Raw genomic sequence first — 18,450 nt, forward strand, 5'->3', positions numbered from 1 at the left:
TTCTGAAGCAAGTCTCCGGTCTAAGTTGCAAAATTGCACTGCTTTTCATTTGGCCAGTCCCACAGAATTGGCTTTAGCCATTGTTTGATTAAAGCATCAGCAGCGAGCCTAGTTCATCCTGAACTGTTGGACAGCATTCCGTCTCTGACTGCTCCGCGGAGGGAGGGAGGGAGGGTCCGTGTATATCGTGGCCAATGGTTATACAGGGAGGACCATTCTTGCAAGCTATTCTCCCGGTCGGACAAGCTGGACTGGGAGGGTCGTAAAAAAAACTCTTGACAATGTATAGTTATTTAGTTGCATAAATACATATTGGAGGAGAGGTCAGGAGAAACAGTTGTGATAGATCTAAGGATTAAGGATTAATATGATCACATGCAAAGACAAAGAAAGACCTGTTGCAAAAGCAGTAGCTAAACACAGCTATTTCGTGGTTGCTATGCATCCACAAATATGCCGAAAGTAAACGCCTCTTTCTTCCCCCCCAAAAATAGCGTGCGTCGTGCCAGTTGGCCGTGAACGAATAGTGTAGTTGAAGTTAGAACACACCGAAATTCCATTTTCGCGACACTTACCATCTCCTCTCCAATAGCTATGGGTTAAATGTTAAACCCTTGATATAGCCTACCCGTTGATGAGGTCAGTAGAGCGAGAGTGAGGGGTAGAGATCGAGGTGGGGGTTGTAGAGACAGGAAAGAACGGGAGAAAAGGAGGGAGAGGGAAGGAGGGGAATAGACAGCCATTACCGAATCACAGTCGTGGTATTCATCGCTTCCTTGTCCCGGGTCAGTACAAACGGCTGAGTAGCAGCCCTGATCAGACCGTCTGTACCTAAACGTGCTTCCGAAAGAGGAAAGACGCTTGTCGTGAGGAGGGCGACTCGAAGAGCCACAGCATCCCTGTCTCTGTAACCCCGTAAAATATTCCGACTCGAGGACCGCTATTCCCCGGTAAGGTTTCGGTGTCGTGGAACACACCATGTGTAGTCTGAATCATATTGCCAGACGTCTGAGATTGTGAAATACATATGATATAATGCATGTATTGTGGTTGATTTTCAGTTGCATTTGTATTACCGATGTGGTAAAACTATTCCCTTATTCAATGTCTGTTCTTAATTGCATAGTAAAACGTTGATATTTATGCAATTCATAAAATGATTGGTGTAATTCATTAGGATATAAATACTAATGTACAGAGTTAATGTTATTTTGGTCTATCGTTTTATTATAGCTTATCAAAATCGATGTTTTTATCCATGCTTGGTCCTGGTTTAAATGCTTTGTGCTTGAAAAGGAGAAATGAGAAGGGGTTTGTAGGTCGAATAGCCTAACGCTGCTATTCTACTAATGAGAGTGACACAACGCATTTTGTTAACACCGGCATCACAAATGGATACATGTTATTAGCCCGTTATGCAGGCAGTGTGGACAAAGGGCCCCAGTATGCTCCTTGCCTTCGTTCCCCACGACATTTCGAAATAGGATCGATATATGATCACTCATGCACACCGTTTCCGCTACATATTAAAGCCCTTGCCTAGCTTTTCCTCATAACGCATATCAACTCTTCAACAGAACACACATTCTTATGGCTATGGTCTATTGTGATTTCTATAAATCCATAGCCTTGTGCGAGAGCTGTTTATTTAAGCTATTGTGTAATTTATGTTCGATTTCTGAATAGAAGGTGTCCCTGAATAGGATAATTTTATTGATCGGCCATTAATTATCGGTAATAATACCATGGGGACCGCGCACTCATCAAAGACGTCCCTAGAGCGGCATCAATGAATGTTCTACAGTCTGTTTTTACACAAGTCGTTTTATTTTCAGCCTTCCTCACGCTGAAGGTTGTCTGGAAAATATAACAAAAATCTGTGCTGGAGGTGAAAGCAAGATACAGGAGTCACCCGTCGATTCACACACCAGATGGCCATATGTATTTCCCTGTTGTGAACATCCTTGTGATGATCATAACTCATTAGCTAATATTCGGTCAGTTTGTCAATCTAGCCCCACACTAGTCGAGGTAAACAGTCAAGTACTCATTTATATCCCATTTTAAACCATTGGCACATTTTCTCCTATTCCAGTGTGATACTTCATACTCATTGCCAAAGAGTATGGCTACTACTCTCACGCCCTTTTCAGCTGCGGTGCACATGGACACACCCCTTTTTTCACATGAAATATTCAGGAATCGGAAACCACCACCAATGTGAAACCATATGGAATAAAATGTGCTGAGGCTGCACCATCAACTACTCTGTGTTGGCTTTTCAGTAAAAACAAAAAGCAATGTCAGACAGTACTGTGTCAACTAGACATCTGTCTCAATTAACAATCTATCACTATCTCTGTCTGTCTGCCTGGCTGCCCATCTGTCTGTATCTACTTGCCTGCCTGTCCGTTCGTCTTCCTGCCCGGCTGTCTGTCTGTCTACAAGATCAGATCTGGTCATTTATCTCTGAATTTCCTCATTTGATCCCACTTGATATGCACTGTGTGTCTTGTCATGACGGGCAGGGACACCAGAGAGACATCATCATTATAGTCCCGCAACATCATTATACCGGTAGCTACACACCATAACAGGCGGTGTGTGCGGTACGATAAAACAACCAATATAGTGCTTTTCTTGAAGCTTATTTGAACAACCGATAAAACAGATTCCTCCGAGGATACATTGAGCACATCCCTGAGAGCAACGCATGCTTCCATCGCTGACCCCAGCATTCTCTCAGGAGAGCATCCTCTTGACACAAGGGATATGACAGTTTGCACTTCTGGAAATATTGATCACAGCTTGGAGTGAGATGATCGGAACATGACGTATGATTTCATTATCATAGATTTCACACACACACACACACACACACACACACACACACACACACACACACACACACACACACACACACACACACACACACACACACACACACACACACACACACACACACACACACACACACACACACACACACACACACACACACACACACACACACACACACACACACACACATCAAAAGCATGCACATATGCACAGTGCAGGTTAACGCTTATTGACGTGAGTCTTGTCCTGGAGGCAGAACTGAGCGATTTCCCCTAGATAGGCCAGCTGCAAAGTCAAAAATGGCTATATTGTAAACATTTATGAAAACAAAAATGAGCTTTTTGGTCTTAATTTAATGTTGGGGCTATGCATTAGGGTTAGCAGTGTGTTTAGGGTTAAAGTCTGATTGTATTACTTTTCTGGCTGTGCTAGCTAGTGACCACTCTGGAGAGCTGCCTCCAGAACAAGAAAAACGCTAACCTGCATATTGCAGTACACACACACATGTTCTCTCTCCTATCTCCCTGCCATGCTCATTCCCTCAGACAGTCAACTCCAGCAGCACCTCATTAGCTGTGACTTTTGACAGTGGCTCTCAGTATCGGAGCGTGTCTGGATCGCCAGTGAGGGGGGAGTTGAGAGTCTAGTCATTGTGTCAGAATTACTCATAGCTGGGGGCCTATATCTATGAGGATCGCTCAACTGTCTCCAAGAATATTCATGCATGTACACAGCACCGTGTGGATTATATGCCTTTATGCCTATTCAACTATCAATGAGGATTGAGGATTCAACAGCTGTTCATCGTTTAGTCGGTCCAAAGGCTATGAAGGAATGCTGTTTTGGAATCACTCAGTCCCGGCTCTGGATGGGAACACCTTGTGTCCATGGCCATGCAAATCCGGAGGCCAAGTTATAAATTAACCCAGTCAACTGTTCTGCGTCCATACACGGTCCAACTCCAACAACTGTTGTCAGGGGGAGAGAGAGGGAAGAGGACAGAGACAGAGACAGAGGGAGAGGGAAGAGAGAAGAGAGAAGGGAACTGAGACAGTGAAAGAGAAGAAGACTGAAAGAGAGAGAGAGAGGGAAGAGGACAGAGGGAGAGGGAAGAGAGAAGAGAACTGAGACAGTGAAAGAGAAGAAGACTGAAAGAGAGAGAGAGGGAAGAGGACTGCGAGAGAGAACAGAGGGGGGCTGTATTGGAAAGGAAATGATTGTAATATGACTTTATTTTGGTTTTTTTCTGGTTTTTCTTTCAAAAGCTGTATTTTCCTTTCACGCGATGCCACACAAAGCCATAATGACACACAAAGCCATAATGACACAGCGTGGCTTTGAACCCCCATTCTGTCTCTATTTATAAACCACTGGCTCCGGTCGCCTCAGAACCAACACTCTGTCAGGCAGCAGCAGGGAACTGAGTAATCCAACTGCACGCTGAGGACCCTAGGAAGGGTTAACCCCTTCCTGGTACCACAAGAGACATGCTGGAGGAAGTAGGGCAGGCGTTCTGCCCAGGGATAGACAGGTACAGGGAAATTCACCACAGTTATCACAGATGGAAATAGTATCTAGCTTGTTTGACTTACTACTCACATCTCAATGAAATATTTCCACTACCTAACCACAGCTGTAGTAGTAAGGAGTTTGTATTTTTATTATTATTATTTTTTTTCATTTAACTTGTATTTAACCAGGTAGGCTAGTTGAGAACAAGTTCTCATTTGCAACTGCGATCTGGCCAAGATAAAGCACAGCAGTGTGAACTAATTTCAGTTAATTGCAAATGGCTGCTTATGGATGGAATCCCAAAACTCCTTTTTAAAATGCCTTTCCTTATTTAGATAGATGGAAAACCGTGGTGGTTTTGTGGTCATCTAGGACCCCCATGAGATGTAAAACGGCAAAGGAATAGTCTGAAAAATAGCTGAACAAAACCAGAATCAAATTGTGTCAGTCATTTAGCATAGAATGGGCTGGGCTGTTCCAGGGTCAGTCTTTAGACAGTAAAACCCATTCAAAGTCCCCAGACACCACTGCGCTGAGGTCAGTTTTATTGATCCCCAATACGATTGATAGAGCCGTAGTCCATGTTCCCGTGGGTCCCATACACATCCAGCTGATCACAGAAGAACTCAGTGCTCCTCTCTCTGCATGACTTGGGTAGAGAGTCCAGTATCGACCAGGACCCAGACTGTATTAATAGATCCCGGAGTGAGTGTATTCGATCAACCTGTCCCTTGGTCTTTCCACATCATTACCTCAGTGACTCAGTAGCAATGTCTGTTGAACCATCATCATCATGACCCCAAGACCCACCTGTCAATCATCTGTTATGGTAGAGTAATGGAAGTCACGCTGCTCTAAAGTTTCCTGTCCTTGTCCTTCGTTGACTATTGATTGAAGTTGGAGGTGTTTTCACGACAGAGCTCCAGTGACATTGTGATGTCTAGCCATCATCTTCGCCTTCATGTCAATCATCTCCATCTTGAAAGTTGAGTAATGGTCTTCTGTCATATGAATTTGATCTCGTCAAACTCGTTGAGCGTCATTGAGACCTGGCAGTTCTGTTAACCTAATTCTTCCTCCGTCCTCCTCCCTATCGTCATCACCATCGATGTTATAACCACGGTGACTTACACAAATTCCACGGAGCCTTGCATTATTCGTGAGCTGTGGCAGATTACACAGTGGATGATGAATTATACAGCATGGCCTATCTCTCATACTTCCTTTCTTATCCTCCTCTTTCCTCTCTTCTTTCTTACCCCCTTTTGTCCTGACCTTATTTATACCCCCTCCCCTACACTCTTCCCCATTTCTTCTCCTCCTCTTTTACTCCAGCCCCTCTCTTTTTCCAGCCCTCCGGCGTGATGGAGTCCTCGGACGAGGAGACACTGAGCGAGCGCTCCTGCATTAGCGAGAGGAGCGAGCGGTCTTTGCGTAGCGAGCGCTCGGGGGGCTCCCTGTCCCCCTGCCCGTCCGGGCCCCAGGGCCCCCCTGGGGACACCCTACCTTGGAACCGACCGTCCAGACACGAGAGAGGAGAGAGGAGGAAGAGGAAGACCCACGACTCGGTGCTGGACCCGGCGGAGAGGGCGGTGGTGCGTGTTGCTGGTAAGACGTTCTCGTAAATGTATACTACTGCAACACTCAACTGGCAATGGCAGGGTATACATGCAGAGATGGGAACTGATAATGGCCCCCCTTCAGTGGGGGAAGACTGGAGACAAACGTGTGGCAATGGTTTTCATTATAACCTCAACATTTTATTACACATGGGAATGTTGTCAGGTTTAATCTTGATCTAATTCAAGAACTAGCTATCTTTGTAATTGTTGTGCTGTACTGGAGGGAGTTTGGAGGATGTGGCTAGGATGTATATCTCTCCATCCCACTTTACCCTCATGGATGCGGCCTGGGAGTGCATTGTACTAGCCTTGGGTGGAAAAAACAGATATCATAGCAGTTCTCCAATTAGCAGCAACTAGGCATATATATTTTTGTTAATACTGTGTACTTTCACTAAAGGGGTGTGATACCGCTCCAAACATATCTGCCAGGTTTATGGCTTGAGGATTAAAAAAAAACACTTTTCATCAGTGAACCTGTCATTGTTCCAGCTTGGGTTTTATGAGAGAGTAGAGTGTTTGTGATGAGCGACTGAGACACAGTGAACAAAGAATGGTTATGTATGCTGCAGTCGTTTCCTCGGGCATGCAAGCTGCTCTTCGCCTGCTATTTCTGCTAACTTCATTGCTCTTTACAAACACAATCAGTGTCCCACTGGGCACAGACGTCAATTCAACGTCTATTCCACATGGGTTCAACGTAATTTCACAACGTTTTCACCAAGTGTGTGCCCAGTGGGGTTGTCGTCCACTAAAATAGATGCATACAAAAGAGATGGATTGATCTGGTGTGTAACAGAAGCTAGTCGACTCCTGATAACGGTTGTGAATCATGCACTTAAGCAGCGAACATGCAAATATCCAGACTGAGGAATCAATTTTTTTTTTAAATTGAACTTAGGACTGGTGAACTGCAATCCACTTAAACAAAACATTTTAACACTTAAACAGGTTGCACTTACCGTGCATTCTGAAAGTATTCTGACTCCTTGATTTTTTTCCCACGTTTTGTTTAGTTACAGCCTTATTCTAAAATTGATTAAATAATTGTTTTTCCTCATCAATTTACACACAATACCCCATAATGACAAAGCAAAAACAGATTTTTAGATTTTTTCGCAAATTTATTACAAGTAAAAAGCAGAGATACCTTATTTACTTAAGTATAAAACTTTATTGGGAGTCCACCTGTGGTAAATTCAATTGATTTGGCATGATTTGGAAAGGCCTGTCTGTATAAGGTCCCACAGTTGACAGTGCATTTCAGAGCAGAAATCAAGCCGTGAGGTCGAAGGAAGCTCCTGGACAGGATTGTGTCGAGGAACAGATCTGCGAAGGGTACCAAAACATTTCTGCAGCAGTGAAGGTCCCCAAGAGCACGGTAGCCTCCATCAAACAGAAGATGTTTGGAACCATCAAGACTCTTCCTAGAGCTGGCCGCCCGGGCCAAACTGAGAAATTGGGGGAGAAGGGCCTTGGTCAGGGAGGTGACCAAGAACCCGATGGTCACCCTGCCAGAGCTCCAGAGTTCCTCTGTGGAGATGGGAGAACCTTCCAGGAGGACAACATCTCTCCAGCGCTCCACCATTCGGGCCTTTATGGTAGAGTAGCCAGATGGAAGCCACTCCTTAGTAAAAGGCACGACAGCCCACTTGGAGTTTGCTAAAAGGCACCTAAAAACTCTCAGACCATGAGAAACAAAATTCTCTGTTCTGATCAAACGAAGATTGAACTCTTTGGTCTGAATGCCAAGCACCACGTCTGGAGAAAACCTGACACCATCCCTCCGTTGAAGCATGGTGGTGGCAGCATCACACTGTGAGGATGTTTTTCAGAGGCAGGAACTGGGAGACTTGTCAGGATCGAGGGAAAGATGAACGGAGCAAAGTACAGAGAGATCCTTGATGAAAACCTGCTCCAGAGTGCTCAGGACCTCAGACAGGGGCGAAGGTTCACCTTCCAACAGGACAACGACCCTAAGCACACAACCAAGACAACACAGGAGTGGCTTTGGGATAAGTCTCTGAATGTCCTTAAGTGGCCTAGCTAGAAAGTGGACTTGAACCCGATCGAACATCTCTGGAGGGACCTGAAAAAAGCTGTGCGGTGATGCTCCCCATCCAACCTGACAGAGCTTGAGAAGATTTGCAGAGAAACTCCCCAAATACAGGTGTGTGAAGCTTCTAGCGTCATCCCCAAGAAGACTCGATGCTGTAATCGCAACAACAAAGTACTGAGTAAAGGGTAAAAAGGGTCTGAATAATTATGTAATTATTTATTTTTAGTCAATTTGAAAACATTTCTAAAAACCTGTTTTCGCTTCATCATTATGGGGTATTGATGAGGGAAAAAAACAAGGCTGTAATTTTATCAAAATCTGTAAAAAGTCAAGGGGTCTGAATACTGTCCGAATGCACTGTAAGTACATTTATCAGGATTCAGCTGTATATACTAACCAGTGTGAAGGAGAGAGGAGGCAGTCAACAAATTCCTGGTCAGAGGTCAAGAAAAAGGAGGGAGGAAGGAGGAGGAGTGTGAGAAAAAAAATGTCAGTCCATTCGTCACAGTTTACATGTGACGCGATGTCAACTGTCATGCTAAAGCTACAAACAGGTCTTTATTTTATGGCCTGTTGGCTTGAATCAGTTGTGACATGCGTTTCCGGTGTTTCCTTTTTTTGAACCCATGTTTCTCATTTGAACCCATGTTTCTCATTTGAACCCATGTTTCTCATTTGAACCCTTGTTTCTCATTTGAACCCATGTTTCTCATTTGAACCCATGTTTCTCATTTGAACCCATGTTTCTCATTTGAACCCTTGTTTTTGAGGTTTCGGACGTACTGGTCAGTTGACAGTTGTGGCCGTCTCCTGGTTCTAAGAGCTGTATCAGCTGTCCTGATGTGTTGTGGTGCCAGCCTGTGTGTGTGTGTGTGTGTGTGTGTGTGTGTGTGTGTGTGTGTGTGTGTGTGTGTGTGTGTGTGTGTGTGTGTGTGTGTGTGTGTGTGTGTGTGTGTGTGTGTGTGTGTGTGTGTGTGTGTGTGTGTGTGTGTGTGTGCAAAAGTCTTTCAAGATTGTGTGTAAGTGAGTGGGTGGGTAGAGGCAAGGCTGTGTGTGTGTCAGACTGTTGTGGTTTGATGATGAGAGAGAGTTCTTGGCTCGCTGCTGGCAGCAGGACCTTTGACTGACGTCTTGGCTCAAACGTTAAGGCAAAGTTGTTGTGTGGTGGGGTGCAGAATACAGATCTATCATCTTTATTCAAGGAGACCAGGCACTCTTATATTTCCTATTGGTTTTCATTGTTGATGCAACTGAGGATGAGGTGAGAATAAATATAAGCAAAACTACATGCCATGGTGACTGTTTCATAATTCTTATATTCTGTATTATTTGGGTTAAATTGAATGAATTTGACCACAATAATTTGACCAAAATCTGTTTGGTCACAGATTGGCATGTGGAAATTGGAAGCATCAGAAGCAGCTGAGGTTGAGCATCTGCAGGTCACATGGAACATAGGCTACATTTATCACATGAAAGGAACGTTATTTTAAAAACGGTTCAAGAACAAGATCTCCTGCTATTGTGGATAATTTGTCGAGTTCGGAATTATTTCCAGGCAGCTGTCTTGCCTTGAGGGATTTGGATATTTGCTGACTGGTATAGCCTATGTGTAAATGTCGGCTGGAGGCAGAGTGTATCTGGGTGTGTGGATGCAGTGGGGGGAAATGTATTTACACACAGTATGTACTGAGGCCCCACATATAAGGTGCCTGCATGGAATTGAGGCGTCTAGGCAACTGCCTGCCTGAGCTCTTGCTCAACAAAAATGTCACCAGGCAGCTCAAAGGACATCCCTTAGCCTGGCTCGGCCCTATTCCCCTGTTGCCATGGGGACCTGCATGCACACAGTCTCCCGGTTTCCATGGCTATGAAGGGAGCAGGAAAGACACTGGAAAAGTGAGGGCAAAAGTGAAACAGAGAGAGAGAGAGAGCGTTTGAATTTGAATTTAAGTTTGTGAGAAGAAAGACCATTTTTTTGTGGAGGACACAGAGAAAAGTAGAGGGAGGGATGAACCCAATGAGGAATCCACAATTAAAATAGAGATTGAACAGAGAGGAGGAAGGAGAGCATACAGAGAAAATGGGCAAAGCTTCAAAGAGGGGGAGGATGGGAAGAAGAGTAATGATGACATATAAAAAGAGACGTGGGCGAGAGAGTACGTGTTGAGGGGACACAGAGAAAGAGGGAAAGGGGAAGTGAGCAATTTGGACCGGGAAAAGGGGAGTTGGAAGGCCACGCTACAAGTCAATTATGTCTGTTACTTAAAACACACGTCAACAGAGGCCCCATACACATGACCTCAGAACACGCTGAGAGCCTAAGCCATATAACTAGGAGTAAAGTGACTAGGCAACAGGATAGATAATAAACAGTGGCAGCAGCGTATCTGATGAGTCCAAATAAGTTAGTGCAAACACAACGTAAATAGTCCGGATAGCCATTGGATTACTTCCTGGTATAGAGGTCCTGGATGGCAGAGAGCTTGGACCCGTGCACACTATTCGCTGTAATGCCTTGTGGTCGGATGCCAAGCAGTTGCCATACCCACCGGTGGTGCAGCCAGTCAAGATGCTCTCAATGGTGCAGCTGTAGAACTTTTTGAGGATCTGAGGGCCCATTCCAAATCATTTCAGTCTCCTGAGGGGGAAGAGGCTTTGTCTTGCCCAGGGTCCTTAGCTTAGAGATGAGCTTGGAGGGCACTATGGTGTTGAACGCTGACCTGTAGCCAATGAACAGCATTCTCACATAGGTGTTCCTCTTGTACAGGTGGGAAAGGGCAGTGTGGAGTGCAATAGAGATTGCGTCATCTGTGGATCTGTTGGGGCAGTATGCGAATTGGAGTGGGTCTGGGATGTTGATGTGTGTGTGTGTGTGTGAAGGCCACATTCACTGTCTGCACCTAGACCAACAAAGATGACTCAAGCACATTTCATCAGTGCTACTTTTATCACATAGGATCACAAAAAAAGTTGTAGTTTGCACTTATGACCACTAGATGGGGATATAATTATTGTGTCACCCTGTAAAGATCCTGGCAGACTTGCCTTGAGGTCGATTTCATTTGTGGGATATCCTGTGTCTTGACTATAGAGCTGGGATGATAAACCGAAAATGATGGGATACGATCACTTTATCGCAGGCATTTTGCTGTTATCGTTCATTACGATAAGTAGCCTATACGAGAGAAATGTGACGTTTGAAATGAAACAAGTTTGCTTGTTAATGAGTAATTACAACCATCAAACCAGTAGTAGTAGTTTAATTAAAGGATAATACAAAAAAACTGTAGTTTACATTCATGTTTTAAACTTATCGCTCGATTCATCTTTGTGGCATCAAAATACAAGCAATTTTTTTTCTATATCGCCCAGCTCCTCTTGACCGTCTTAATGGTTTGCTCTTGTTATCTGATCAAATTCAATCAAATTTTATTTATATAGCCCTTCGTACATCAGCTGATATCTCAAAGTGCTGTACAGAAACCCAGCCTAAAACCCCAAACAGCAAGCAATGCAGGTGTAGAAGCACGATGATGATGGTGAAGATGATGACGGCGAAGAGAGCACTGTTTATGGAGGGAATCTTATTACACCATCTGGGGTGAATCCAAGTTCACATGTAATGATAAAGCTTCTAGAAGACCTTTAAGGGTTTATGTTACATGTCTCTGTCTGCCTGTGTGCTCGATCAACCAATGCCAGAGGAAGATGAGTCAAGCCGTCAGTGAATCTTCCGATATACCGTAAAACGGATGTCACATCACCCTTGTTCAGTTCATTCCCATCACTATGACCTCTTCCTCTCTTCTCTATGTCTACTGTATCATACGTTTTGTGTTGGTGGTCCTGTATGTGTGTGTGTGCTGCTGCGGGAGCTAATGGACGGCCAACAACAATGTCTGGTGTCCTACTTTGCTTTTAATATCCAGTCAGAGTGGACTGGACTCTGTGTGTGTGTGTGTGTGTGTGTGTGTGTGTGTGTGTGTGTGTGTGTGTGTGTGTGTGTGTGTGTGTGTGTGTGTGTGTGTGTGTGTGTGTGTGTGTGTGTGTGCTTGCCAGGTTTGAGGCCTGAAAGGCTACACTTTGTGGGTGTGTATGTTCATATTCATATAAAGTGTTCATGACTGTAGATCATTAGATGTGTGTGTGTGTTGGTGAAGAGAGAAGAAGTTGGGGGGCCCGAAAGAAATGGACAGACATGACTTAGAAGAAATTAAATATCTCCATGGAGATACACTGAATAATTGACCTTTTCTCTCCATTTCTTACTCCCTCTTTGCCTCACTTCCTACATTTTGGGGACAAAATAAGACTGTCATCTTTTCTTATCCCCATCTATTTCGTAATGTTCTTGTATTCCATAATATTCGGACTGAACCAATCAGTTGCGGATGGATTATACAGTTTGTCTTCTTCTACTAGTCACGTCTGTATTAATCACAATACTGAGGAAATGCTGATGATGCATAACAGCCAATGACTTTGGATGAGGTCTGGTTTACGTCAGGCCAGGAAGCACTGTGACAGTACAGTATTGGTCAAGGTAAGGCTGGGCTTGGAGAATCCTCTATGGCAGGTATCCCTCTACTGACATGCGTTTGTCTGGACTTCTGAGATCCCCTTACACCCCAGACGTCTCCTGCCCCGCCCATAGGCCTACTACACACAGCCTCCCATCTTATGGACGTCAGACACAACACACGTCAGTCTCACCTGTCTAGATCCTCTTGTCGACGGTGTAGGTTACTGTGAACATGCCATTCATTGATTATACTAGGCTATGGATGTTATGGATCTTTATCACCCTGAGATGATATGAGACTATGGATCCAGCCTGTTGATATCTACTAGGGCTGTCTTTGTTGACTTGAAAGTCGTCTGTTCTTTTGACCAATCAATTGGTCGACATTTTTAGACATGTATTTTTTCAACTATATGCATTGAGCTTGTCTGATGCTTTAAGCTTACTGTTTGACGTAATAAGACACACATGACACAAGAGGGAACCAGAGACCGAGGTAACCAGAATATATATATTTTTTTACCTGACCCAGCCATTCTCCTCCCGCTCCTGCTAGTTTTATCAGATTCTGCCGTTACTCTCTGGTAATAGGCTAGAGGAGGAGTTGGCAACATTTCTCATGTGGAATGCCCATTTATTTGACCATTATTACCAATCTGTGTGCCAGTTAAGGTTTTCATATGCACATTGTGGAACAGTTTCATTTAATTTATTATAAAGTCTTCATATCTCAAAATCATTGACATGTGGTTAATCAAATGTATATCCAAATCTAAATGAAAATGGTACAAACCTAAAAACGTACTTTTATTGCCATTGCCAACCATGTAAAAAAAAGCCTACATTAAACCAACAAATAAAAACATTGCAGCCTGCAGGTCCACTCTAAATAAAAAATAAAAGGTTCCTGGAGTATCCTTTACAGGTTCTTCAATTTGAAACTGTGGGGGAACCCCTATAAGTTCTTTGAAGAACCCTTTTAAAGGGTTCTTAAAATAACCCCTTTTAATGGATCATTGAAGAACCTTATACAGTATATACAGTGCCTTGCGAAAGTATTCGGCCCCCTTGAACTTTGCGACCTTTTGCCACATTTCAGGCTTCAAACATAAAGATATACAACTGTATTTTTTTGTTAAGAATCAACAACAAGTGGGACACAATCATGAAGTGGAACGACATTTATAGGATATTTCAAACTTTTTTAACAAATCAAAAACGGACAAATTAGGCGTGCAAAATTATTCAGCCCCCTTAAGTTAATACTTTGTAGCACCACCTTTTGCTGCGATTACAGCTGTAACTCGCTTGGGGTATGTCTCTATCAGTTTTGCACATCGAGAGACTGAAATTTTTTCCCATTCCTCCTTGCAAAACAGCTCGAGCTCAGTAAGGTTGGATGAAGAGCATTTGTGAACAGCAGTTTTCAGTTCTTTCCACAGATTCTCGATTGGATTCAGGTCTGGACTTTGACTTGGCCATTCTAACACCTGGATATGTTTATTTTTGAACCATTCCATTGTAGATTTTGCTTTATGTTTTGGATCATTGTCTTGTTGGAAGACAAATCTCCGTCCCAGTCTCAGGTCTCTTGCAGACTCCATCAGGTTTTCTTCCAGAATGGTCCTGTATTTGGCTCCATCCATCTTCCCATCAATTTTAACCATCTTCCCTGTCCCTGCTGAAGAAAAGCAGGCCCAAACCATGATGCTGCCACCACCATGTTTGACAGTGGGGATGGTGGGTTCAGGGTGATGTTGCTTTTACGCCAAACATAACGTTTTGCATTGTTGCCAAAAAGTTCAATTTTGGTTTCATCTGACCAGAGCACCTTCTTCCACATGTTTGGTGTGTCTCCCAGGTGGCGTGTGGCAAACTTTAAATGACACTTTTTATGGATATCTTTAAGAAATGGCTTTCTTCTTGCCACTCTTCCATAAAGGCCAGATTTGTGCAATATACGACTGATTGTTGTCCTATGGACAGAGTCTCCCACCTCAGCTGTAGATCTCTGCAGTTCATCCAGAGTGATCATGGGCCTCTTGGCTGCATCTCTGATCAGTCTTCTCCTTGTATGAGCTGAAAGTTTAGAGGGACGGCCAGGTCTTGGTAGATTTGCAGTGGTCTGATACTCCTTCCATTTCAATATTATCGCTTGCACAGTGCTCCTTGGGATGTTTAGAGCTTGGGAAATCTTTTTGTATCCAAATCCGGCTTTAAAGTTCTTCACAACAGTATCTCGGACCTGCCTGGTGTGTTCTTTGTTCTTCATGATGCTCTCTGCGCTTTTAACGGACCTCTGAGACTATCACAGTGCAGGTGCATTTATACGGAGACTTGATTACACACAGGTGGATTGTATTTATCATCATTAGTCATTTAGGTCAACATTGGATCATTCAGAGATCCTCACTGAACTTCTGGAGAGAGTTTGCTGCACTGAAAGTAAAGGGTCTGAATAATTTTGCACGCCCAATTTTTCATTTTTTGATTTGTTAAAAAAGTTTGAAATATCCAATAAATGTCGTTCCACTTCATGATTGTGTCCCACTTGTTGTTGATTCTTCACAAAAAAATACAGTTTTATATATTTATGTTTGAAGCCTGAAATGTGGCAAAAGGTCGCAAAGTTCAAGGGGGCCGAATACTTTCGCAAGGCACTGTATATACACACTTTTTTCCCTTTTTCTCCCAAATTTTGTGATATCCAATTAGTAGTTTCAGTCTTGTCCCATCGCTGCAACTCCCCTACGGCCTCGGGAGAGGCGAAGGTCGAGAGCCATGCATCCCTGCCAAGCAGCACTGCTTCTTGACACACTGCTCGCGTAACCCGGAAGCCAGCCGCACCAATGTGTCGGAGGAAACACAGTCCAGCTGGCGACAGAAGTCAGCTTGCAGGCACCTGGCTCGCCACGCGATGGGACAAGGAAATCCCTCCCCTAACCCGGACGACGCTCGGCCAATTGTGCGCCGCCTCATGGGCCGGCTGTGACACTGCCTGGGTTCAAACCTGGGTTTGTAGTGATGTCGCCTTAGACCACTACACCACTCGGGAGGCCCGAATAATCTTTTGAAGAACCATTTTGGGGTTAATTTTTGAACCACCCCCCTTCTCATATTATAATTAGTAGTAATAATACGCATAACAATAACACTATATTTTAGTTGTCAGTGTTTATTGTGATTTTAGTGGCAAATGTTCGCTGTATCAATTTTTTTTGTGTTAATGTTCTCCGTATCCATATCCAGAATGATTTTGCAGTGCATGGTGATCAAACATGTTTCCTGTTAAATTCATCAGAGTTGTAGGGAGGGTGAAGTCTGTGAATCCCCAAAAAAGAGTAATTATATAGATGATTAACAAAACATGCATACGACAGTATTCATACCTTGGTTTTTGTGGTAGATGTGAATGAAAAAACTGTTTTGATAATGGTTTTCATACGCACATCTTGTCCATAATGTAGAGGCCTATGGGATATTTAATGAAGAGGTAAGGGAGGAAGCTGGTGCATGTGATCTGCATAACATACCAATACCAAATTACATACCGTTATGTGCCTCCTCCTCTATATACCTGAAGTCACAGACACAAAAGTGAGCAGTTCAGTCATCTGCACCCAATACAGCTAGCCGTCAACATCTTGTTATAGCCCACATATTCTTACCTCTTTGTTGATTGATATCCATTGAATTGTGTCCTTTTTCTGTTTTAGAAAGATTTGCACAAATATGAAAAGATAGATGGTATCATTATAAAATAATATGAATGTAGATCATATATGGGACAAACCTTACCTTAAAGTACCGGTACCTTAGTACCGGTACCTCATGTTCTACTGCTTGAGCTCCGGTTCCTCTTTTAGAATATTAGCTCAAAAGTATTGTAGAGTTCCTACATCTAAATATAACACCAGTACCAGCACCCAAAATGAGTACCGGAACCTATTTCAGACCAAGTCAAGCACGGATAAAAAGTCATCTGGTAGGCCTATTTTATGACGTTTCCACTTGATCAGAGTATCTCCCTTTCACACTGACTGGTTATCGAAAGGGAGAGAGCTGGAAAGAGTTTTGAGATACGTTGATGAACAAACTACTTTCATTCTCAATGGATGTAAAAACACGACTTCGTTTGAAGTGAAGAAAACATTACTTTGAGAAGCTCCACCACAGTGGTGGTGCGTCAAGCCAATCAGAAATACTATCAGGTCCCCTAATGGGCACATTTTATATGCCTACATTTGCGCGCAGGCCAGGTAGCCTAAAGGCCTACTTCTAAGTGTAATCAGGTGCGAGTCCTTACTCAACATTGACAGGAGCGCTCCAAACAAAAGACAATGACTAAATTGAATTGACAAAACTCGTAAATGGAATGAAATAAACCAAAGGTTGCACAGGTTGTGCGCTCTGCGAACAATGTGTCTACTCCAACAATGAGAACCGTAAAAGACTGGAATAATAATATATTGATTGCATGAACAGAAATGACCGTAAACCAAACAAACATTTTAGATTCGAAATTATAGGAATAAATGGTAAATGTACTACTGGTGATATATGTAATGGGGAATTGATATACAACAACAAACTAACAGAAGTAATTCACACAATAATTATTATTGAATTATTATTTTATGAAACAATGAATGTGCACAAATTGGCAGGAGAGGGTGCATTCTGGAGAGAGAAGTGCATTGTGCATCTGGGTGCTGCATGGTCAATACGACATCTCCATTGGACATGCAGCATTTCAGGTGATCTGGCCTCTGCAGAAGTCAGGGCATTGATACTTCTAGGGCTTCGCGGAGAAGTGCAAAGCTGTTGTGATAGAAGCCGTCAAGGAAGTGAGTTTATGTTCATACAGGATGTACTGCCCCCACCTACCGTCAACCAATCATGTCAATACGGAGCTAGACAGAGACATTTGGGAGGCGCACGGTGATGCGGTACGGAGCTCAATTTGGACTTTGCATGCCTCTGGAGGCTCCGCAATTGCGTCACACTCTCCATAGGGAGCCACATTTATGGATCAAGCATCAATTGGCTTTTAGTCTTGGCCTCTGCAATGGATTAGTTCACTGAGATGGGTGCAAATATATGTATAAACACCACCTGTCAAAAGTTTTAGAACACCTACTCATTCCAGGATTTTCTTTAAAAAAACATTTTCTACATTGTAGAATAATAGTGAAGACATCAAACCTATGAAATAACAGATATGGAATCATGTAGTAACCAAAAAAGTGTTAATTAAACAAATTGAAATATATTTTATTTTTGAGATTCTTCAAAGTAGCCACCCTTTGCCTTGATGGTAGCTTTGCACACTCTTGGCATTCTCTCAATCAGCTTCATGCTTAATGCATTTCAATTAACAGGTGTGCCTTCTTAATTTGTGTAAATATCTTTCCTTCTTAGTGCGTTTGAGTCAATCAGTTGTGTTGTGACAAGGTAGGGGGGTATACAGAAGATTTGGTAAAAGACCAAGTCCATATTATGGCAAGAACAGCTCGAATAAACAGATATCCAATATTTTCCTTGCCCCAATTTTGTTTTTGCGGGCCTTTTGAGCATTCTAGTACAGTTAAATAGTTGAAACACACACATACTGACCAAAAAGTGATTTTGTTGGAATTTACGTATGTCCCCATTTCCAGTAAAACATAATCAAAACCTATTTCTTTCACTTACTTGCTGTGCTGTTTCGTTGTTCATTCTCAACCAGGATTTCATCATACATGTTAAGCAGTTTCAGCTCTATCTGTCCATGACCTCTCTTCCTCTGTGCACACTGTCACTGTGTCCATTTCCATCTTGTCCAGATGTGTCTGTAACCATGTTTCTTGTCTGCATTGAAGTGGTGGTCCTTGTACCTACAGTTGAAGTCG

The 18,450-nt window shown here is 43.2% G+C and overlaps 1 protein-coding gene across 1 annotated transcript in view; it reads left to right on the top strand.

Moving 5' to 3' along the window:
* The first annotated feature begins 239 nt into the window (after nt 1–239).
* The window catches only part of LOC118397689 (microtubule-actin cross-linking factor 1-like), a 280,970-nt gene continuing 262,759 nt past the window's right edge, over nt 240–18,450 (top strand). The window contains 2 exon segments of the mRNA XM_052468938.1: nt 240–950; nt 5,689–5,961. Coding sequence (XP_052324898.1) covers nt 5,718–5,961 — 244 coding nt within the window. The 5' untranslated portion in view covers nt 240–950; nt 5,689–5,717.

This window comes from Oncorhynchus keta, chromosome 19 (genome assembly GCF_023373465.1).
Source record: "Oncorhynchus keta strain PuntledgeMale-10-30-2019 chromosome 19, Oket_V2, whole genome shotgun sequence".
In the NCBI taxonomy this organism is placed as follows: domain Eukaryota; kingdom Metazoa; phylum Chordata; class Actinopteri; order Salmoniformes; family Salmonidae; genus Oncorhynchus; species Oncorhynchus keta.